The sequence below is a fragment of the Odontesthes bonariensis genome, chromosome 21 (assembly GCF_027942865.1).
Source record: "Odontesthes bonariensis isolate fOdoBon6 chromosome 21, fOdoBon6.hap1, whole genome shotgun sequence".
In the NCBI taxonomy this organism is placed as follows: Eukaryota; Metazoa; Chordata; class Actinopteri; order Atheriniformes; family Atherinopsidae; genus Odontesthes; species Odontesthes bonariensis.
The window spans coordinates 2,112,432-2,136,861 of NC_134526.1; the positions used below are offsets into that span (position 1 = coordinate 2,112,432).

Genomic DNA, 24,430 nt, shown 5'->3' on the forward strand with positions numbered 1-24,430 from the left:
TTTTTTTCCTGTTGGCATGTTTTTTTTTTTTTTTCTTTTTGGCATGTTTTTTTTTTTGTTTTTTTTTTCCTGTTGGCATGTTTTTTTTGTTGGTTTTTTTTTCCTGTTGGCATGTTTTTTTTGTTTGTTTTTTTTTTTCCTGTTGGCATGTTTTTTTTGTTTTTTTTTTTTTTTCCTGTTGGCATGTTTCCAGACCTGTGGGCGGTGACGCAGCTCTGCAGTATATAAAGGTCGGTAAGCCCCGTGACTTTCTGGATCCCAGCTCAGCTGCAACGCCCATTCAAACCAGCTGCTGTTTTTCTCTTCTTCGTCCTATTTCTCCTCTTGTCCGATAAGTTTCACCGCGTCCGGACACGTTTGCGCGGACAACGAGCTGCTGCCCGCCCGCCGAGCCGCGCACTATCCCAGGTAAGAACCCGGAGCTGCGGCTGCAGCAGAACTCCGCTGCGAAAGTTCTCAATTTAACACTTCCGCCTCCCTCCCGAAACATCCCAGCTCGATGGTTATCAGTTTAAGATGCTTTGTGGATAAACAAAACCTGATCATTAAATCGGCAAGAATTTATCGCACAAAACACGTCATGATTTGACCAAATCTCAACTTTAAACAGTGTTTGTGGTCTGATTTGACTCCATATTTAAAGACTCCTCCTTTTAAATCCTTTATTTTTGACTCATTGTCAGCTGTGTTAACTGCCCCGGGACTGTTGCTCTACATTTTGTGTATTTTTTTTAGTGTAATTGTCTCTTTGGATGAAACGGTGTTAGGTGTTACCCGGAAGTTTCCTTGAAGGAGCAGCTGTGCGCATGCGCAGTGAAGGAGGGGAGGGTTCCGTATTGATCCAGATGGGCCTTCAGTGATGAGCCCCATACTTTTTAATCAGCAGCGTGTTTTTTCTGTTCTGGTTCCAGCTGCAGCTTCTGAGACCAACATCTGTTCTCAATCAGGAAACCTGTGATCCATCTCTAAATAAAAGCACCGCTGACGGACGCTCGACGAGCTGCTCGCCTTCATCAGGGCACATTTAGTGAGTTTTATCATGGAAGGAATGCAAATAACTAGTTTAATCTGCAGAAATGCAAATTTATTTTATGTAAAATATGAACATAAAGTGTAAACCGTGATAATCTCTCTCTAAAATGTGGAGAAGATGCAGTTAAAATGAGGTAGCCTTAAAAAAAGATGCTCTTCTTTTCATATTTTACTTCTGGAGAGTCGATTCTAAAGTTTTTCCTGCGTAGAAAATGGAAAAAAAATGAAATGCTTTAAATAATGTTGAAATATCTTCTTTTAACAAAGATTCTAAAAAAAAAAGAAAACAAATATAAGTTGTTTCTGAAACTAAATTTAGTGAAAAGCAATGAAAAAGTTCCCTCGGGTGACGTGTGATTTTTAAAAAGCAGCAGATGAGCGAAACTGTAATCTGAGACTGTTTAACTGCTGTTGTTGGATACAGCGATGGGAAGGATTTCCTTTTGTTTGCTTCAGCGCTGTAGCTGAAGCAAACAATTTTTTTTTTATTTGCTTAGTTGTTGCAGGACCTCCCAGGTGACTTCTGCTGTTATAGGAGGAGCTTATTCATCTGATTCAGTTGCAGATCCCATTTTTCATTGATCACTGACAGATAAAAGCTTTTTCTTCTGTTCTCTGGTCAGAAGTTCACTGATCCGAGCAGCTTCGGATCAGTTCTAAGTGAGATAAAACCTCTCAGAGCTGCAGACTTTGTCCTCGCTGCTTTGGGTGCGTCTCTGTGTGAATACTTGAGATCACTTACTCATCAGTCTCAGTGACGGCAGCCATTCTTCCTGCAGCTTATCTAAGAACACACCTCAGTTTATCCTTTCACCGACTCATTCTAACTGAGCAGCGCTCCTTTATTTATTCTGAGGTTTTAGAGCCGATGTTTATCTGGACAAAAACGTGATGGAAAACCAACAGAAATGTACAAAATATCTGAAATGGTTTCCTCTGTGAATGTAGCTGTTCATCAGGTTCCTTTAACATCTTCTCAGCTGAATCATCACTTTTCCCTAATTTATCTCTAAGTTACTGGTAATAATACAGATTCTTAGTGTCCCTTATGGAAGCCCGGAGCGGCCATGCTTAATAAAAAAGGTGTGTTTATCTGGAGATAACTGGTCCATAAATGTTGTTCATTAAGCGGCTACAGGGTGGGTTAGACTCATATTTCCACCCACAGACGTCACTGTGTTCATTAAACACAATCACACGCCTTGACTTCACGCTAGAGATCCTCCTTCAGTATCGGCTCTGTAATGAGAAACGATTCTTTGAGGAACTCGATCACAAAACTTCCTTGACGTAAACGATTTGCTTAATTTAATTCCTACAAATGTGTTTAAAAGAGGAAGTTATCTTAACGTTTGGGAGCATTTAACCCTAATCCCTGATAGGGGACATTTTTCTCCACTTGGGGTGTACATTCTCCTCTAATTTCACACTGTAGATAGTGATACTCGTCATATTAGGTCCAGTTGTGCATTTTTGATTATTTTTTTTCGAATTTCAAACACACATCATATACAATGCAATTTTTCATTGTGTAGAAAAAAAAACTCCACCCCCCAGTCTAATGCTGTATTCATAATAATGGATGTCTATGGGAGCCGTTTCTGTAATCTGCCATTGCAGAAAAACTAAAAAGCTGTAATAACTGATGTTGTAGCTCATCAATGACATATCCCAGACCTAATAATCCCCCATAGAATATTTCACTTTGCACTGCATACATTGAAACTATAACAGTTTTTGTGTGTGTGTTTTAACAGAAATTGGTGTTTACCTCATATACACTGGTATTTAAAGGGTTAATTTTTGGAAAATAATTGAAAACTTGGTGGTTATGATCAGAACTGAAGTGGAAGAAAAGATTTATGGAAAAAAATATTTACATATGGTATTTTGGGGATCATTTTAGAAGGGGACAAAAATGTCCCTTTTCAGAAATTAAGGAGTTTTTTTTTTTTTTTTTTTTTTTTTTTTTTAAATCAGACATAACAAAAAAATTAAAAATCCCTGAAAATCAGTGTTGTTGCTGCTCATTGACAAATCCCCGACCATAATTATCCCCGCTCAATAATTCCACTTTGCATTCCATATTTTGAAAATATAGCATTTTTTTTTTTATTTTTTACAGAAATTGGCTTTTACATCATATAAACCAGTATTTAAGGAGTTAGATTTTTGAAAATAATTGAATACTTGGTGGTTATGATCACAACTGAAGTGGAATAAAAGATCTATGAAAAAAAAGCGGAAAAAAATATTAATATGATGTTAATTAATTTTAAAAGGGGACAAAAATGTCACTTTTCGGAAATTAAGGAGGTTTTTTTTTTTTAAATCAGACAACAAAAGAAATTTAAATCCCTAAAAATCAATGTTGTTGCTGATCATTGACATGAGTGTTTTAAATCAGGTATGAGGGTTAAAAGAAAAGAGGAAACACTGAACAGTGTGTTCATTGTAAAGCAGCCGCTCGTATACAGGAAGGTTACCCGACTGAATGATTGGAAAAACTCATAAAAACTTCAATTTGAGGACAAAAAAAACCCAGATCCCTCTTTAATAATTATTTTTGTTGAATTCTGCAGCTTTTCCTTCTATAAATCAGGTTTAAACTGACGTAGGTAGAAACACCAACAGATTGTTCATCCTCTTCACTGCAGTCATGTCGACGAAAGGAGGAAACCGTGGGCCCGAGATGGAGGTGCCGGCGGACGCATCCATCATCCGGATCCCCCCCCATCACTACATCCACGTCCTGGACCAGAACACCAACATCGCCCGCGTGGAGATCGGACCGCTCACCTACATCCGCCAGGACAACGAGAGGTTGGTCAGCGGCCGGAGGCGTGGCAGGACCCGCCGTTTGGTTCCCGGATAACGTCGATACGTCTGGTTTCAGATAACGTCGATCCGTCTCCTTTCAGATAACGTCGATCCGTCTGGTTTCAGATAGCGTCGATCCATCTGGTTTCAGATAACGTCGATCCGTCTGGTTTCAGATAGCGTCGATCCGTCTCCTTTCAGGTAACGTCGATCCGTCTGGTTTCAGATAACGTCGATCCGTCTGGTTTCAGATAACGTCGATCCGTCTCCTTTCAGATAACGTCGATCCGTCTCCTTTCAGATAACGTCGATCCGTCTGGTTTCAGATAACGTCGATCCGTCTCCTTTCAGGTAACGTCGATCCGTCTCCTTTCAGGTAACGTCGATCCGTCTGGTTTCAGGTAACGTCGATCCGTCTGGTTTCAGGTAACGTCGATCCGTCTGGTTTCAGGTAACGTCGATCCGTCTGGTTTCAGGTAACGTCGATCCGTCTGGTTTCAGATAACGTCGATCCGTCTCCTTTCAGATAACGTCGATCCGTCTCCTTTCAGATAACGTCGATCCGTCTGGTTTCAGATAACGTCGATCCGTCTCCTTTCAGAGTCCTCTTCCTCCCGGTGCGTATGATCATGGTACCACCCCGTCACTTCTGCGTGGTGTCCAACCCCATCTCGCGCGATGACAACGGCCAGGTCCTCTTTGACACGTCGGGTCAGGCCAAGCTCCGTCATGCCGACCTGGAGATCCGGCTGACCCAGGACCCGTTCCCCCTGTACCCCGGAGAGGAGATCCAGAAGGTGCCAAACGGGCTCTTTTACGGTAGAATGGACCTTGGTCATTGTTGTTGGCGCTGTGTGTGACACGTGGCGTCTGTTTCCAGGATGTGACCCCGCTGCAGATCGTGTACCCGGACACGGCTCTGCGTCTGCAGGCTCTGCTGGACTTTGACGATGCGGACGGTGGGAAGAGGGTGGCCGGAGACGAGTGGCTGTTCGAAGGACCAGGTTTGTCCAATCAGAGGCAGTTTTATGTTTCTTAGGTGAATAGGGTAATATTTTAAAATAATAGATATCACCATGAAACTTGTTCAGTTGATTACTTATACAAGTATGAAAAAAAAAATGTGTTACAAGTTTTAGAAATGTGTATGTTTAATTATGCATTAAATATGCGCAAATTTGCATATATTTCTGGAAGATAGATCTGAACATGTGATAAAGCCAGGTGAAATTTTTTTTTTTTCATTTTGTTTACACACAAAATGAAAAGAAAATGGAGGGATTTCAGGATATCTGCTTTCATTTCCTAGGAAATCAAAATATACTGTCCATAGCCTAAAATTTTTTTTTATTTTTATTATAATGTCACATAAATCAGGCCAGGAATGATTTATCAACAAATCCTTCAATAAATATCTACAGAATACTGCTAAGTGTGTAACTGGAAAGTTTGGTGGTAGTAGGTGCTCCATAGGCTGAGATATTGATACTGGAAAAATACAAGAAAATTATTATTAGAAAACAGCATTTAAAGATTTAAATAGGGGAATTTAATACATTTTGTATTAGAAACAATTGCTCAAAAACAGAATAAATGCTCAGGCCCTATTGTAATACTAATATTGAATAATATAATCTTATTAATAAAGAATACAAGCTTGATACAATACAATAAAAGATTGCACCACGTGATGCGTCTGAGCGAATCACGTTAACAGAAACGAGCAGCAGCCAATGAGATAATTGTCATTCGCTATAAATCTGCCTTTAGACATTCCCGATTGGTTTCTGATAGAAAGGAAGTACCATTATTTGGGTTTCCTATCATTGTGCAGGAGACTCAGAGCTTTCCAACGATACCGGTCATGAAACTGAATGACTTCAGTAAATAGACAAAGCTCGGCATGGCGCATTGGAATGCTAACTTTTTGGTAAATTCGGGCAAAACGTGCTGCAGCAAGTAAACAAAATGTAATAAAATAAGCATTTGAATTTATGTTTTCAATGTTTTTTTTTTTTTATAGCAGGTTGAAAGAACACATGTTGAAGGAGTAGACTGGCCCAAAATCTCAAAATTGACCATGAAAAATCCCTGTTTTTGCCTGCCGTGTCTCGCCTTAAAGTGATCGTGACTCACTATCAATTCGGCAAAAAGTTTGGTTAAAACCAAACAAAGAGGAAGTTTACACCGAAAGGATTGTCTCTAAAAGTAAGACTGTCCCAACCTCGCCGTCATACCGCTCTGAGTGCTCCAGGCCCTCCAGAGGGCCAAAGGTTGGAGTCGCACAGAAAACTTTAGCCTGTTAGAGTCTCTGAAACCGAAGCTCTGAGTGTGGCTGAAACCTTCTGTAAAACCCGAGTTTTGTCCCTGTTTCAGGGACCTACATCCCCAAGAAGGAGGTGGTGGTGCTGGAGACTATCAAGGCCACGGTGATCCGGGAGAACCAGGCCATCAGGCTGAGAGCTCGCAAGGAGGGCAAAGACCGAAGTGGAGTCCAAAGAGTCACAGGTAACCAGGGCCGGTTTTTGCTGTGGGCGACCGCCCAGGGCGCACTCTCAAAAAAAAATAACTCTTCCAATACAAATAAACTGTATTTCATTCCTAAACTTAACATAGACCCATATACCTTCATGTAATTAACTGGGTTATGTGAAAAATGAAAAAATAAAAATCTGTGCAACCATCTTTGGAATGTGTTTACGTCACGTGACTCCGGTTGATTGACGGGTGAACGGACGGCGTTAATGGGAAAAGCAAAGGTAATAATGTGGAGTCATCATGGATCATCCTCATGGTGGAAGACCAAAGAAGCCATCAGGTGCCCAGTTTAGAAAGAGAAGAAGAGAAGAAACGGGCAGAAGATAAAGGGATGCAGATTTCTATCAGTGACGTGGGCTATAGGCTATCTGTTAGCCTCTTGCTAACATGTTGCTATTAGCCACGACTGTTTGATTTTTAGTTTTGCTGAACTAGAATTAGAATTGAGGCATCATGTCATGCAGCTAATTTCACCCAAAGACAACCTGGTCTGGTTTGTTAATGTTAAAGCCGGCTGTAAACAGGGTGAAAACAGCTGCTACAGTCTGAGCTCTGATGTTAGCATAACTGCAGGAATCTGTTTTTATGCTCCATGGAGGAGCCTTTATTTATTTATTTTTAGCTTTCTTCGGTTATTTTTTTAGGATTTTGAGGTTATTTAAGGATTTGTGATTGATATTTAATATTCTGTATTTCATTTTTTTATCGTGTTTTTTTTCTCAGTTCTTTTTGTACCTTTTTTTTTTTTTTTTTTGCCGGGGTAAGTCTTCTTTGGGAGGGGCGGCAGTACGGGATGGTTCGCCCAGGGCGTGAATCTAGCCAGTACTGCCTGTGCAGGTAACAAACAGAGGAACTGAGTCCGAGCCGTCCAACAGGCACTACGAGCTGGACCAGTTCCTCACAAAGACAAAAGCACACGTTTAAAATGTGTCCGAGTTCTGCAGAAAACACAGGAAGGAAAAACGAGATGTAAATGATATGAACCAGTGTTCTGAGTATCCGCCTGTTTCTGGTTCTGCTGGTTCTGCTGGTTCTGCTGGTTCTGGTTCACACTAGTGACGTGTGTGTTGTTCAGGTGAGGAGTGGCTGGTCAGTAAGGTGGGAGCGTACCTGCCAGGTGCCCATGAGGAGGTCATCGACGTGGTCAACGCCTTCATCCTGACTGACAAGGTGAGGCCGCCCGCTGCCGACTGACCAATAAGAACGTCTCAAATGTAAAATGTAGTTGCATGATCGTAGTTAAATGATGAAACATTGGGATTCAACCTCCATATAATTAGGATGTAAACCCCTTCAGGAGTGTATCTCGCTGCCAACTCTGAAGTTGCCGCGGTTACGAGGCAATGAGTGCATAGCAACCTGTGTCGGGGGAGGAGCCTGAAAGTTGTTTTCATTCAAATTTGAGGCTCCTCCCCCATCTTGGGTGGAAGAAACAGAATGTAGCATCACAGCTGCGATTTAAGCAAAGTGGTCTGAAATATCATGAAAAGAAAAAGTTATTTTTGTTAAACATCCTCTGTATGAAAGGTTATTCTCCTTTTTATTTCAGTGTCTTTAAGCCCAAACGGCAGCAGCTCTGACGCCATGATTTGTTTTGCGTCCCCAGAAAGCGCTTCACGTTCGCGCCCTGCGACCCTTTAAAGACGCCAGCCAGCGGGAGCGCCGCACGGGGGAGGAGTGGCTGGTCACCATGGCCGACAGGGAGGCGCACATCCCCTCCGTGTCCGAGGAGGTGGTGGGCGTGGTGGACGTGACCACCCTGAGCAGCAGGCAGTACTGCGTGATCCTGGACCCGGTCGGGCCCGACGGGAAGCCTCAGCTGGGCCAGAAGAGCGTCGTGAAGGTGAATGTCTCAAAATAAATGTCTTTTTAAAGCAATACAATGTAACTTCTCAAAAAGCCCATTATGGAGCTCCCCCTACAGGCTTGGAGGTAATGTACGGTTACGGTCTCTTGCTTTGTCGGCCTCTCTCTTCCTCTTTCTTGCTTCATCAGTCAGCGTCTTCTTCTGTTTCTTCGGTGCCTCTGCCGTGATGATCGTACTGACAATGTTGCGCTAGCTTAGCCTTATACCTGGGAGCGTGAGAGGGGTCTATTTGTTTTTGTGGTAGGTGTGCCAGAAAGCAAGTCGAAGTACTTCCGCTCAGCTCCCGGGCCGGTCCAGCAAAGTTACATAGCGCAGTTATTCCAACTCAGACCCCCGAAGGGCATAGGAGACAGGCCAATCGTAATATTAAAACTCATTCTAGCCCCACAATGTTTTTCAAGCTGTTATTTTAAGGTGGAAATGTTACATAGTATTGCTTTAAGTCTTTTTCAGGGTTGAGAATTTCTGTTTCTCTAATTTTGCTACGAGTTGCAAAGCAGAAAATCTCAATTTTCGAGGTAAATATCCGTATTTTGTTTCCAACTTAGAGGATTTATGATAAATCTTTTCATGTTCAGAATCTGTATTTATCACCTACAAATAGGGTTGCCAACTCCCTGAAAAATAAATAAAGGACACCTCATTGCCAGGACCGGCCGACCCAATCGCCTTCACTCTTCCTGGTGAATTTTTTAGCCCAATTTGAGTGAAGTAAAAATTCATTTTTTATTTTTTTTAAACTATTTGACTCGAACCTGAATTGAATTAGATGCATATTTTTGAGTGACATTAACACAAGGAAAACAAATTATTATCCAGCAATTCACTTTAATAAAAAAAAAAACTGTTTATTAATTGAATAAAATCAGTATCTTTCTTAAACAGAAACCTGTCCTGCTTAAATTAAAACTGTACACATTAATATAAAACAACAGATAGAAAGCAGAACATTACTCCTGTAATAGTGCACATTTTTAGTGCAATAACAACAGTGCAAACAGAAAATCTGTGGAAAACTTTCTGTTTGCTTTGTGTCTTCCGGTATCTTCTCCTCGACCAATGGGATGAGTGTATTCTGTATCGTCATACTAGCTGTCAGCTCATTGGCCACAGAGCAGGACAGGGCCTGGGAACAAGTTTACTGTACATTTTCACATAAAGCGCCCTGTTATTCATTTCCATTGGCATGATACTGCATATTTTTAGACTCTCACAGTAATACGGGACAAAGTGCGCCCCTTTTCAGCTCAAAACAGGACTGTTCCGTTTTTCAAGGGACGGTTGGCAACCCTACCTACAAACATTTGTAGGATTAAAAAGCATTGATTTATTTATTTTTTTTTTAATCTGTTTTCAAATCCAAATGGAAACCCCCCCCAAAAAAAAAAAATTAAGAGAAATAATGCAACTTGAGCCAAACTTTTATTCTGCGTTTCAAAGCGTTTTCCCTCCATGAACAGAAGCCTAGCTTGCTCTGATTGGTCAGCTCTATTGACTCCGCCCACCATTCCACATTGGCTAAGCTGAAATTTGAAAAGCAAAAAGTGTTTTATTGGATGCAAAGTTAGGACACGCCCCCGAGAACATCTTCTTACCCCCTGCTGCGTCCTGTGAGCAGAGTTCCAGCCTCGTTTTGGTGTTGATGAAGGTAGTCCGGCTAGTTGGCTGGGGTTTAAAAAATAAAGCGTTTTGCTTCTCAGAACAATATGCGTTCAACAGAGTAATACATTTGCATCACAAAATGTCAGGAAAAAGTCAGACCTCACAATCTCTTGGCCCTATTTTCTCTCCCTTCGTATCACTGCCTGCTGTGCAGACCGAGCAGCAAACACCGTAACAGGCGCGGCTGTCGGCAGGCGTTTGAAATCTGTGTCGGGTTCTCCAAAATCTGACATTTTCAGCTTGAGTCCGTTCTTGGAAACGCTTTAAGAACTCTGAGAAACTGATCGTGAGCGTTCAAGGAAAGATGGTCATCTCGAGATCTCGAAAACCATCGGAAAACTGTTTATACGTACCATGTCCGCTCTGGGCTTCCGTACAGATCCTCTGCATGGACTCACCTTCTTCTTCTCCTTCTTCTCTCAGGGGGAGCGCTCCTTCTTCCTGCAGCCGGGGGAGTGCCTGGAGAACGGGATCCAGGACGTGTACGTGCTGTCGGAGGAGGAGGGCCTGGTGCTGCGAGCTGTGCAGGCGTTCAAAGACACCCAGGTGAGAGCGTGCTCCAAACCACTCGGGTTTAAGGGTTCCTTTATCACCAGCTTCTGGACATTTGGTTCTTTATGGTTTCTTTAAATATCTTTTTAAGAGGCGACACACACACAGCTCCTGGGTTTTCAGAGCCAGAGACCGTAGGATAAGACACTCCTCAGAGTCCCAGAGTTTGATTTGACGCTCATTAGTACCCAAATCCTGCTGTTTGGCTTGTTTATAAAGTCTCTCCATAGTTACCGTATGTACCTTTTGTGGGTGTCTTTGTCATATTTTTTTTTTGTTTCACTGTGCTAACTTGGCTTTTTACTTAAAAATATTCCCACATCATGATGCTTCCGCCGCCATGCTTCACTGTGGAAATGCTGCTGTAAGGGTGGAGGGTTTGTGTTCGTCTTTGGACCGACGCTCTGGTCTTTACTGCAGAGCTCAGCAGCTTCTTCTAGGTTGGTTTGTCCCAGTTATGGTGCAAACGTTGTATTGGAGCCAGATTTACACTGGTTTAGTGAAACAGAGACATTAGGAACTTCTATAAGCTCAGTTCCTGTTCTCCCTTGGATCAGACTGGACCCAACACTGGTTCTGTGTTTTAAACGAGGTCATGAAGTCTCGGTTGTTGGCTCCAAACCAGAACTGGAACCATTCAGGTGGAAACCCCTTTGGTTCCTGTGTGGTTAACCCTCAGAGAGCTGTTGAGGCGTCCGGCTGTGCAGGCGTCCGGCTGTGCAGGCGTCCGGCTGTGCAGGCGCCCGGCTGTTGAGGCGCCCGGCTGTTGAGGCGCCCGGCTGTTGAGGCGCCCGGCTGTTGAGGCGCCCGGCTGTTGCGGCGTCCAGCTGTGCCGGCTCACCATTGTTGTTGGAACCAGAGATGGGGACTCGAGTCGCTGTTTTGATGACTTGAGACTCGACTCGGACTTGGAAGTTAAAGACTCGGCACTTGACTTGAGACACGATGACTTGAGTGTTATTCAGTTCATGTTTTCAGTTTGAATATAAAATTAATAAATTAATTTAAAAAATAACATGGATTACCCGGTAGGAGCGCAGGCTGAGAATGGCGTCATGATTGGATCCCTACCCTGTCAGTCAGCCATGCCCTCTCTACATACCTTAGTGTTTATTGGAGAGAATAAACTCATATCAGATATGCATCAACATGTCAGCGGGAGGGGGAATTTAATAATTACCGTTTTGACGGCAAAAGACGAACAGAACAGTGCAAGACATGCGGCATCAACATCTCAGACAGCCAGACGACAACTTCCAACTTTGTTCGTCATTTGAAGATCCATTCTGACCAGTAAGTGCTGTCAAATTAGCTAATATTATCCTGTTAGCCTAGCCGGTAGTTAGCTAACATTAGCTTGATCTGATACGGGGTGGACAGGTTGGACACGTTGGCCAATGATGTTTACTGACAGTTACTTATATCTTTGTCTTTTCACTTTATTAAGATCAGATTCTGCAGGTAAAACTGCAAAAATAAGGTGAGCTGACTTTGACTTGACCAAGAAAAAATGACTTGGTCCCATCTCTGGTTGGAACCAGTCGATCGTGAAGAGATCAGAGAAGCAAACTGAGCCAAAGCTGTTGAGGCTCTGAACTGTGAAGTTTTTAAGGTTGAATTGAAGTTATAGTAATCGGATTACTCACCTGTAATACTACCTTAATACCCCGGCTTTCTTCTTCTCCTCCTCCTCCTTCACGCCCTCCTCCCTTTCATTTCTTTAATTTATCCTCCCTTTCATGGTCTTTCATGTTTATTTTACCCAGTGCTCCCCCCCCATCTCTCCTCCTCCTCCACCTTCTTCTCCACCTCCTCCACCTTCCCCTCCTCCGCCGCTCCAATGCATCGCCACGTTAACCCTTCTCTCTGTCCTCCTCTCTCTTCCCCGCTCTCTCTGCCAGCCCGACGAAGAGGACGACGATGAGCTGGAGGAGGAGGAGGAGCTCATGCAGGAGAGGGCGAAGCGCTCCCGGCGGAGCGGCGTCCTCCGTCGCCCCGGAGACCGCTGGATGCTGCGGGGCCCCATCGAGTACGTCCCGCCTGCGGCCGTGGAGGTGGTGCTGACGCAGCACGCCATCCCGCTGGATGAGAACGAGGGAATCTACGTCCGGGACATCAAAACGGGAAAGGTCCGTTAGCCTCTTCAACCAGTTACTGATAAAAGACTTTTAAAGGGTTTAAGGTCTGTGAACGGGCCCCGTTTTTAGGCTTCAGGCCCTAAAAGTCTGAGGCTGTGTTCCAAACTACATACTGCATACTACAAACCGCATACTGCATACTACATACTGCATACTACATACTGCATACTACATACTGCATACTACATACTACAAACCGCATACTGCATACTACATACTTCCATACTGCATACTACATACTGCAAACCGCATACTATATACTACATACTTCCATACTACATACGTCTATACTGCATACTTGCATACTACATACTGCATAATACATACTACATACTTCCATACTACATACGTCTATACTACATACTTACATACTGCATACTGCATACTGCATACTACATACTACATACTGCATACTACATACTCATGGATCAGACAGTATGCAGAGCGTTTACCCACAATGCATTTCGCTCCTGCCCGAGCCGAAATCAGCCGGCCTGAAGCTGATTTCCCTTAAGCTCTAAACTCTGTAAACTTTAGCAACATTTGAAACATTTTCAGGTGAGAAAGTAGTCGTTTAGATCCCCAACGTGTTGAAAACCTGACAAAATACCGGCTGTTTACAATTTTGTTCCCACGAATTCGGCGCTACTAAAGCTAGCCGCAGTGAGCTAACGCACTTCCGGTTATTTTCACAAAATAAAATACCCGTTGCCTTTTATCATAGGGAAAGCCATTACCATACAATTGGTGCTTTTGTTTTGAAAACAGGAAGTGAACCTACCCTCGTTGTAGCTAGCTTGAAACTGCTGTTTTGACAGGAAATGACGATCGGCGACGTCACGTTACGTTGCATCTTGGGTAGTTTGAGTATGAGTAGTAACCTCATGATGCATACCCAACATTTCAGAGAATCTAGCATGCATCCGGGAACTTCTCGCTTACTCAAACTCGCATACTAACTCAAAAAGTTAGTAGGAGTAGTAGGAGAAGTATGCAGTTTCGAACATAGCCTGGGTTCATCAGCAGGTTTGTGGCTCTCAGAGGAAAATGTTCCCACAATGCTTCAGTGCAGCAAAGGTTGTGAGGAATGTGTCCGTCCTCCTGCGTGTGGTTTCAGGTGCGGGCGGTGATCGGCCAAACCTACATGCTGACTCAGGATGAGGAGCTGTGGGCGAAGGAGCTTCCTTCCAACGTGGAGGCGCTGCTGACGTCCCTCATTGACCCGCTGGCTGACCGCTCCACCCGCCACAGCGGCGGCAACGGACAGCCGAGGGACAAGACCAGGGTGGTCACCTACAGGGTCCCTCACAACGCCGCCGTCCAGGTGTACGACTACCGGGAGAAGAAGGCCAGGTGGGTGTTCCCGGCCTGAGGGGGAGGAGGTTTGAGCCTGTGACTCTGTCCTTGTTACAGAAGACTGTTGGTCATTTAAAGCCCTCAGGTTCTCCACATGATGTTTTTTCAAGAGGTTCTCCCCACTGTAGGGTCCTCTGTTCTGGCAATTATTAACTGCAGTTTGTTCTCAGGTGCGGCCCCTGAACATTTCAAACATGCAGTAGTCAAAGTCAACTTTATTGTCAAATCTGTATACGTACAGGACATACACAGGATTAAAATTACGTTTCTCTTAGACTCAATAGTGCAGCCGTAACATTTAACTTAACACTTTAATACACAGCAAAAATAAACTGTGGCAGCTCCTTAACTGGCAGCTCCTTAACTGGCAGCTCCTTAACTGGCAGCTCCTTAACTGGCAGCTCCTTAACTGGCAGCTCCTAAACAGTGGCAGCTCCTAAACAGTGGCAGCTCCTAAACAGTGGCAGCTCCTAAAACAGTGGCAGCTCCTAAACGGTGGCAGCTCCTAAACGGTGGCAGCTCCTACACGGTGGCAGCTCCTAAACGGTGGCGGCTCCTAAACGGTGGCGGCTCCTAAACGGTGGCGGCTCCTACACGGTGGCGGCTCCTAAACGGTGGCGGCTCCTACACGGTGGCAGCTCCTAAACGGTGGCGGCTCCTAAACGGTGGCGGCTCCTACACGGTGGCGGCTCCTACACGGTGGCGGCTCCTACACGGTGGCGGCTCCTAAACGGTGGCGGCTCCTAAACGGTGGCGGCTCCTAAACGGTGGCAGCTCCTAAACGGTGGCAGCTCCTAAACTGTGGAACGATCTGCCTCTCCACGTCAGACAGGCTTCCTATCCATCTGTTTTTAACAGATGTTTTTAATCTCTTCTCCTTGGCTTTCGACACGATGTGAGATGTTGAATGTATAATTACTATTTTTTATTTTTTTTTATTTTGGTATTATTATTGTTTTAAATTATGTAGCTGTTTTATGTCTTTTAATTTATTCTTGTATTTTATTATTTTAATTTCTTTGTTTATTTTTCTGTACAGCACTTTGGCCAACTGAGGTTGTTGTAAAGTGCTTTATAAATAAAATAAAATTGGATTGGAGGCTCCAGGCAGCTCCTGACGGAGGTGGCGTTTGTCTGCAGGGTGGTGTTCGGACCCGAGATGGTGATGCTGGGACCCGACGAGCAGTTTACCGTGCTGTCGCTGTCCGGGGACAAACCCAAGAGGGCCAACGTCATCAAGGCCATCTGCCTGCTGCTGGGGCCCGACTTCTTCACCGACGTCATCACCATCGAGACGGCCGACCACGCCCGGCTGCAGCTGCAGCTGTCCTACAACTGGTAACCACGCAGGGCCCGGTCTGAGGGTGGAGCGGGTGGAGCAGTGATTTTAAATGTGGGGGTGTTCCGGGGGGCCACATGAGCGCCACATCAAGCCCATAGACACGACGCTGAAGTTGGCCTCCGATTCGCAAATTAAATGGATGGGCATAAAGGGCCATTTCACTGCGTTTTATGCATTTTGATCGTCCTAAACTAGGTCCTGTATGGAAACTACAATAGTTACACTGCTCAAATCTTGATATAATTATTCTAAAGAGGCTGTAGATTCATTAAAACCTTGTTTGGAATTTGTGAAACCTTTTTCTGATTTGTAAAAATACAGAACAGGGCCATTTTACTGCATTTTTTTGCATTTTGATCGCCCTAAACTAGGTCCTGTATGGAAATTACAATAGTTACACAGCTCAAATCTGGATGGAATTATTCTAAAGATGGTATAGAGTCTTTAAAACACATTTTATGATTTGTTAAAACTTTATTTGGTCATTGAAAATTCAAAAAGGTGAAATCATCTTGCTGTAAAAGTGGGGTTGTCGAAACACCCCCATCCCCCACGGGTGCGACGCCCATGGAGCCGGGTGTAACTCTTCTTCTTCTTCAGGCATTTCGAGGTGAAGTCCCGCACCGACCCCGCCGACGCAGCGGCTCTGTTTTCTGTCCCGGACTTCGTGGGAGACGCCTGCAAAGCCATCGCCTCGCGGATCCGAGGCGCCGTCGCCTCCGTGCAGTTCGACGACTTCCACAAGGTCGGTGTTAGCCGAACCTGCTCTCGAGTTCCCGTGAAAGCAACCCCCCCCCCATCGTTTGTTCTTTCATCCCGTTCGACTCGTGCTCCATAATTCAGACTCGCTGGTAACGCGTCGCTTTCACTCGCCTCCTTCGGGTTTATAAACAAACGCCACCTGCAGCTACACCTTTCTAAACCCTGGCGGTTCCTGGAACAGCGTTTAATGGACGCCATGTGGCATGAATTATGAGCCTTTTGGCTCTCCATACAAAATAAACTGCAGCAAATGTCCTCGGCTGATGTTAAGGGTTATTATTTCTAAAGACACGATGAATCCTCAGCGCAGATGCTGCCTCCTGAAATACGTCCTTTACCAGCTGAATCCATGAAAACAGCCCGTCTGCAGGAGGGTTTATAGTTAAAGTTCCTGTTCAAGTTGTTTGAATGTTTAATTTGGACTGTTGAGCCTGTTTTTAATGATTGGGGCGACTTCCTGGAAGCATTAAGAGGCATTTTTAAAAAGAAAATGTGTAAAAAAAACTTTTCTCAGACTATTTGGGGTTGCTGGGGACCGCTGGGGCGTCGGTTGGGGTTGCGGTTGGGGCCGGTGGGGCACTGGTGGGGGCTGCTGGGGCGTCGATTTGGGTTGCTGGGGCGTAGGTTGGGGCTGGTGGGGGTCGCTGGGCGTCGGTGGGTGCTGCTGAGGCGTCGGTTGGGGTTGCTGGGGCGTAGGTTGGGGCTGGTGGGGTTGCGGTTTGGGCCGGTGGGGCGTCGGTTGGGGCTGCTGGGGGCGTCGGTTGGGGCTGGTGGGGGTCACTGGGCGCCGGTGGGGCATCGGTAGGGGCTGCTGGGGCGTCGGTTGGGGCTGGTGGGGTTGCGGTTGGGGCCGGTGGGGCACCGGTGGGGGCTGCTGGGGCGTCGGTGGGGGCTGCTGGGGCATCGGTTGGGGTTGCTGGGGCGTAGGTTGGGGCTGGTGGGGGTCGGTGGGGGCTGCTGGGGCATCGGTTGGGGCTGCTGGGGCGTAGGTTGGGGCTGGTGGGGGTCGCTGGGCGCTGGTGGGGCACCGGTTGGGGTTGCTGGGGCGCCGGTGGGGCGTCGGTTGGGGCTGGTGGGGTTGCGGTTGGGGTTGCTGGGGCGTCGGTAGGGGCTATTGGGGCCAGTTGGGCGCCGGTGCGTGCTGCTGGGGCGTCGGTTGGGGTTGCTGGGGCGTCGGTAGGGGCTATTGGGGCCAGTTGGGCGCCGGTGGGTGCTGCTGGGGCGTCAGTTGGGGCCGGTGGGGCACCGGTGGGTGCTGCTGGGGGCGTCAGTTGGGGCCGGTGGGGCGTCGGTTGGGGCTGCTGGGCGCCGGTGGGGCATCGGTGGGGGCTGCTGGGGCATCGGTGGGGGTTGCTGGGGCGTCGGTTGGTGCTGGTGGGGGTCGCTGGGCGCCGGTGGGGCACCGGTTGGGGTTGCTGGGGCGTCGGTGGGGGCTGGTGGGGGCTGGTGGGGGCTGCTGGGGGCGTCAGTTGGGGCCGGTGGGGCGTCGGTTGGGGCTGGTGGGGGTCGCTGGGCGCCGGTGGGGCACCGGTGGGGCCGCTGGGGTATCGGTGGGGGTTGCTGGGGCATCGGTTGGGGCTATTGGGGCCGATTGGGTGCTGCTGGGGGCGTCAGTTGGGGCCGGTGGGGCGTCGGTTGGGGCTGGTGGGGGTCGCTGGGCGCCGGTGGGGCACCGGTGGGGCACCGGTGGGGCCGCTGGGGTATCGGTGGGGGTTGCTGGGGTGTCGGTTGGGGCCGGTGGGGCACCGGTTGGGCTGCTGGGGCATCGGTTGGGGTTGCTGGGCGCCGGTGGGGCACCGGTGGGGGCTGCTGGGGTATCGGTTGGGGTTGCTGGGGCGTAGGTTGGGGCTGGTGGGGTTGCGGTTGGGATTGCTGGGGCCGGTCGGGGCTCCTGGATATAATATCTCCCTGAGAAAGATGGAGCTCCTCCACTTTGATGGGAAAAAGTGATATTTGGTCCTTTTTGCTGCAGAACTCGAACCGGATCATCTGCTCGGCCGTGTTCGGCTTCGATGAGAAGATGGCGGTCCGTCAGAGCCTTCGCTCCGGGCCGAACAACCTGGTGATCAGCAGCGTGGACATCCAGTCGGTGGAGCCCGTGGACCAGAGGACCCGCGACGCCCTGCAGAAGAGCGTCCAGCTGGCCATCGAGATCACCACCAACTCCCAGGAGGCCACCGCTCGGTCCGACACACACACTCACACACAAATGGCGCCCGCCGCTGTCAAAGCGTCGCTTGGCCTCACGAGCTTATGTTCGCCCGCAGACACGAGGCGGAGCGCCTGGAGCAGGAGGCCCGGGGCAAGCTGGAGAGGCAGAGGATCACCGACCAGGCCCAGGCCGAGCGAGCCAGGAAGGAGCTGCTGGAGCTGGAGGCGCTCAGGTGATACCCGGGGCAGAAACCGGCAGCTTCAAAGCCTCCTGCCCCGTCTGAACGCCTCACAGGAGGCAGATTCCTGTCCAACGGGAAAGCAGACCCTCTCTGGTTCTAACGTTTCACACATCGGGCCATAAAAACTGGTCTGAAACGAACGTATTCCTGTGTGTTTCAGCGCCGCCGTGGAGAGTACCGGAGCCGCCAAGGCGGAGGCTCAGTCCCGGGCGGAGGCGGCTCGGATTCAGGGCGAGGCGGCGGTCAACGAGGCCAAACTGAAGGCCGAGGCCCAGAGCATCGAGGCGGTACGCTTCCCTTCCTGTGCACGTTTATTTCAGGGGCGTGCACGCTTCCCTGTTTCAGACCCAGGTTGCTGAAGCAGAGTCTGGGCAGAAAGAATGACTCGTCATTTCTCTCTAAGTTCCGGCCTCTCGCCCGTTCTTTGGTTCTTTGGCGGGAACACTTCTTACAGATGCTGTAAAAGTTCAACGTCTCAGATCACGTCAGAAGTTTGTTTCGCTTGACTCGTTGGTACCAGAGATGGGGACTCGAGTCGCTATTTTGATGACTTGTGACTTGACTTGAAAAAAACAAAAAGACTTGAGACTCGACTCGGACTTGGAAGTTAAAGACTCGGCACTTGACTTGAGACACGATGACTTGAATGACTTCAGTGTTATTGTATTTGTAAGTTCATGTTTTCAGTTTGACTTGACCTACTACAGGACTTGACTTTGAATTGACTTGACTTGCCCGAGAAAAAATTACTTGAAAGACTTGAAAGCTAAGACTTGGGACTTACTTGAGATTTGAAAACTAAGACTTGAGACTTGAAAGCTAAGACTTGGGACTTACTTGAGACTTGAAAACTAAGACTTGGGACTTGAGACTTGAAAGCTAAGATTTGGGACTTACTTGAGACTTGGAAGCTAAGACTTTAGACTTGAAAGCTAAGACTTGAGACTTGAAAGCTACGACTTGGGACTTACTTGAGACTTGAAAGCTAAAACTTGAGACTTACTTGAGACTTGAAAGCTAAGACTTGGGACTTACTTGAGACTTGAAAGCTAAAACTTGAGACTTACTTGAGACTTGAAAGCTAAGACTTGGGACTTACTTGAGACTTGAAAGCTAAAACTTGAGACTTACTTGAGACTTGAAAGCTAAGACTTGGTACTTACTTGAGACTTGAAAGCTAAGACTTGGGACTTACTTGAGACTTGAAAGCTAAAACTTGAGACCTGAAAGCTAAGACTTGGTACTTACTTGAGACTTGAAAGCTAAGACTTGGGACTTACTTGAGACTTGAAAGCTAAAACTTGAGACCTGAAAGCTAAGACTTGGTACTTACTTGAGACTTGAAAGCTAAGACTTGGGACTTACTTGGACAGTTATTCACCTTCAGTTCGGCTGAACCGTTTCAGGTTTGGTTTAGAAGAAGAAGAGTCTGCTCAGATGTGTTCCTCACATTAACCATAAAACCTGAAGCAGCGTCTCCACGTTTGGTTCTGAGTGTTGGTGGCAGCCTTAACTCTGTGCTCACCTGTAGGAGGCGGAGCCTTAACTCTGTGCTCACCTGTAGGAGTCGGAGCCTTAACTCTGTGCTCACCTGTTGGAGGCGGAGCCTTAACTCTGTGCTCACCTGTAGGAAGTGGAGCCTTAACTCTGTGCTCACCTGTAGGAGGCGGAGCCTTAACTCTGTGCTCACCTGTAGGAGTCGGAGCCTTAACTCTGTGCTTACCTGTAGGAGGCGGAGCCTTAACTCTGTGCTCACTTGTAGGAGGCGGAGCCTTAACTCTGTGCTCACTTGTAGGAGGCGGAGCCTTAACTCTGTGCTCACCTGTAGGAGGCGGAGCCTTAACTCTGTGCTCACCTGTAGGAGGCGGAGCCTTAACTCTGTGCTCACCTGTAGGAGGCGGAGCCTTAACTCTGTGCTCACCTGTAGGAGTCGGAGCCTTAACTCTGTGCTCACCTGTAGGAGGCGGAGCCTTAACTCTGTGCTCACCTGTAGGAGTCGGAGCCTTAACTCTGTGCTCACCTGTAGGAGGCGGAGCCTTAACTCTGTGCTGACCTGTAGGAGTCGGAGCCTTAACTCTGTGCTCACCTGTAGGAGGCGGAGCCTTAACTCTGTGCTCACCTGTAGGAGTCGGAGCCTTAACTCTGTGCTCACCTGTAGGAGGCGGAGCCTTAACTCTGTGCTCACCTGTAGGAGGCGGAGCCTTAACTCTGTGCTCACCTGTAGGAGGCGGAGCCTTAACTCTGTGCTCACCTGTAGGAGGCGGAGCCTTAACTCTGTGCTCACCTGTAGGAGGCGTAGCCTTAACTCTGTGCTCACCTGTAGGAGTCGGAGCCTTAACTCTGTGCTCACCTGTAGGAAGCGGAGCCTTAACTCTGTGCTCACCTGTAGGAGTCGGAGCCTTAACTCTGTGCTCACCTGTAGGAGGCGGAGCCTTAACTCTGTGCTGACCTGTAGGAGTCGGAGCCTTAACTCTGTGCTCACCTGTAGGAGGCGGAGCCTTAACTCTGTGCTCACTTGTAGGAGGCGGAGCCTTAACTCTGTGCTCACTTGTAGGAGGCGGAGCCTTAACTCTGTGCTCACCTGTAGGAGGCGGAGCCTTAACTCTGTGCTCACCTGTAGGAAGCGGAGCCTTAACTCTGTGCTCACCTGTAGGAGGCGGAGCCTTAACTCTGTGCTCACCTGTAGGAGGCGGAGCCTTAACTCTGTGCTCACCTTTAGGAGGCGGAGCTTTAACTCTGTGCTCACCTTTAGGAGGCGGAGCCTTAACTCTGTGCTCACCTGAAGGAGGCGGAGCCTTAACTCTGTGCTCACCTGAAGGAGGCGGAGCCTTAACTCTGTGCTCACCTGAAGGAGGCGGAGCCTTAACTCTGTGCTCACCTGAAGGAGGCGGAGCCTTAACTCTGTGCTTACCTGTAGGAGGCGGAGCTTCAGCGGCTGGCGAAGGCCCGCGAGCAGGAGCTGAACTACAAGAAGGAGATGGACCGCCTGGACGTGGAGAAGCAGGAGCGTCTGGCCCAGATCGAGAGTCAGCGCTTCAGTCAGCTGATGGAGAGTCTGGGCAGCGACACGCTGAAGGAGATCGCCAGAGCCGGACCCGAGCTGCAGGTACGGTTCCGGTCCTGGTTCTGGTTCTGAACCGATCCGAGGACGGAAAAGGTGGCGGCATGCCGATTAAACCAGCTGCAGAAACTCCTTCCAAACATGGTTTCATTTTCAGAAATGGATCCTTTTCTACCAATTACCGGTTTACAGAAACCGAAGTAAAACTGAGTCGGTCGACCACACGGACCCTCGGTCCACCGTTTGTTTTTAATAATCAATGTGTTTTTATTGATTTTTCTATTCAAACAACAAACATCCCATTAATAACAAAATAACAGGACTCAAGATATACGTACAAATATCTGTCTAACTATAACTACAGACGGATAACAACAAGACAAATCATCAACATACCACCACCCATGTGGCCCAGACACTCTAAAATAATTAAACAAATAGAAAGTAACAACAATAATACAATAAAAATAAATACATGGATTTAAAAAAAAAAATCTATGGTGCCACACCAAAGATGGCTGCCAGAGGGTCGGGCTCTATATTTTTCTTATAAATGGATGAGTAAGTTCTGAAAATTTCAGTCCAGGAGTCTTTCAGTCTGGGACAGGTCCAGAACATATGGCGTAATGTTAGCTGGCACCGGTTTACATCTAGGGCCAGTCGGATCTGCCCCCTGATAGATTCTCGCCAGTTTCTCCTTTGAAAAATAAAGTCTGTGTAACCACTTGAACTGCATCAAACCGTGTCTTACGCATACAGAAGACGAGTGTATTAGTTCGACTGCCCGTTTCTTTTTAAAACACTCAGATCCGTGTTAAAATGTGAATGTCTGCGGTCCTCCAGGTGAAGATGCTGCAGTCTCTGGGGCTCAAGTCCACCCTCATCACGGACGGCTCGTCGCCCATCAACCTGTTCACCACAGCCAACGGCCTGCTGGGGGCGCTGCCGGGCCAGGGGCAGTGAGGAGGAGGAGGAGGAAAAGGTGCAAAAAGGGATCCTTTTGTTCAGCATTTCAGAGGCTGTGATTGGTCCTGGAGAGCATTGTCTTCATTTAAACTGTAAAGCTTCAGCTAACAAAGTAATGTGGGAACAATGATGTTCATCTATCAGAAAGGAACAGCAATAACTCCTTAGAAGCTGGTGTACGTCACCTTCAGTAGCTAAGCTGTTAGCGTTAGCTGCTGCTAAAGGAACATCAATAACTCCTCAGAAGCTGGTGTACGTCATCTTTATTAGCTAAGCTGTTAGCGTTAGCTGCTGCTAAAGGAGAAAATAACTCCTTAGAAGCTGGTGTACGTCACCTTCAATAGCTAAGCTGTTAGCGTTAGCTGCTGCTAAAGGAGAAAATAACTCCTTAGAAGCTGGTCTACGTAACCTTCATTAGCTAAGCTGTTAGCGTTAGCTGCTGCTAAAGGAACATCAATAACTCCTCAGAAGCTGGTGTACGTCATCTTTATTAGCTAAGCTGTTAGCGTTAGCTGCTGCTATAGGAGAAAATAACTCCTTAGAAGCTGGTGTACGTCACCTTCAATAGCTAAGCTGTTAGCGTTAGCTGCTGCTAAAGGAGAAAATAACTCCTTAGAAGCTGGTGTACGTCACCTTCAGTGGCTAAGCTGTTAGCGTTAGCTGCTGCTAAAGGAACATCAATAACTCCTCAGAAGCTGGTGTACGTCACCTTCAGTGGCTAAGCTGTTAGCGTTAGCTGCTGCTAAAGGAACAGCAATAACTCCTTAGAAGCTGGTGTACGTCACCTTCAGTGGCTAAGCTGTTAGCGTTAGCTGCTGCTAAAGGAGCAGCAATAGCTCCTTAGAAGCTGGTGTAGGTCACCTTTTTTAGCTAAGCTGTTAGCGTTAGGAACAGGAAGAAGGAGTTTTACACCTCAGACGCCTTTTTTCTGACATTTTTCTGTTTCTTTCTTGTTGTTTTTCAGATGAGATGAAGGACCAGGAGTGTTTTCAGTGAGTCTCGGTGGACGAACGTGGTGATGAAATGTTTGTCTCGTCATTATTAGTTTGTTTTCATCGAGAGGAAACGTCTTGGTGCATCTGCTGCCAACAGAAGAAATGTGCCTCCAAGCAACCAAAGATTGTTCCACTTTGCACTAAACCTTAGATGGGAACAGAGTAATGTTAAAGTTTACTGGTGTTAGTCCTCGTTAAACATCTGTTTCTGCCTTTCTCTGCCTTACAAAGTGCTGTTCTCTGCATCTCTGATATAACGCTGACATCTGTGTGAAGCAACATTAAACTCTGACATGCCTTCAATGGATGTTGTTTCTTTCTCTAACTCCGCTGGAGGCTGAAAGGTGAAGGTTTGTGCAAAGAAAACACACCAGGAGGTTATCAGAGGTTTATAAAAAGTTAAAGAAGAGGATGATGAGCCATTTATTTATTTAGTCTGAGAAAGAAAATAATCAAACTGACTTCAAACTCTACTGGGTTACAGTCCGGATGCGGAACTTAGCGCCTAGTTAACATGAGATCAAATCCCAGCAGCGCCTTTCTAAAGGTAACCAATAAAAACGCAGAGTTAACAGGTCAAAGCCTCGTGAATCTTATAATATCTTATAGCCTCTAACTCCAGCTGAGGTGGCTTTCAAAGAAAAGCTGAAAACAAGAGTTTCTGCAGCTTTGTGAACACTGTTCTATGTTTCTCTGCTGAGTCGGTTTCATTGTTCAGTTGTGTCCAGGGCTCTAAATGAACTTTTTTTGATCACCAGCCAATCAGAATTTCCACCAGCCACATATTTTTCCGTGCAAAAAAGACAGATGAGAGCCACTGAATTAATTTGATCAATTTATTAACTAAAGCTTTAAACTCATTTTACAGTGAAATTGGGAATGTATATCCAATTAAAATAATTACAATAATTAAACCTATGTACAAACAAAACGTATTCTAACATTT

At 46.8% G+C, this 24,430-nt stretch overlaps 1 protein-coding gene across 3 annotated transcripts; it reads left to right on the top strand.

Moving 5' to 3' along the window:
* The first annotated feature begins 233 nt into the window (after positions 1–233).
* On the top strand, positions 234–23,787 carry mvp (major vault protein). Of its 3 annotated transcripts, XM_075453448.1 has the most exons (19): positions 234–408; positions 912–1,027; positions 3,690–3,855; positions 4,454–4,649; positions 4,733–4,856; positions 6,229–6,360; positions 7,466–7,560; positions 7,997–8,233; positions 10,343–10,465; positions 12,373–12,600; positions 13,727–13,962; positions 15,106–15,303; positions 15,908–16,052; positions 18,042–18,253; positions 18,337–18,453; positions 18,623–18,749; positions 21,380–21,568; positions 22,367–22,505; positions 23,454–23,787. In XM_075453448.1, exons 3-18 carry the CDS (start codon positions 3,692–3,694, stop codon positions 22,484–22,486), a joined length of 2,643 nt encoding a protein of 880 aa, XP_075309563.1. In that variant the 5' UTR covers positions 234–408; positions 912–1,027; positions 3,690–3,691; the 3' UTR covers positions 22,487–22,505; positions 23,454–23,787. The 3 variants fall into 3 exon arrangements, with proteins under 3 accessions (XP_075309563.1, XP_075309565.1, XP_075309564.1); XM_075453450.1 differs by lacking the exon at positions 912–1,027; XM_075453449.1 differs by lacking the exon at positions 23,454–23,787 and having other exon boundaries at positions 22,367–22,506.
* Positions 23,788–24,430: the final 643 nt, after the last annotated feature.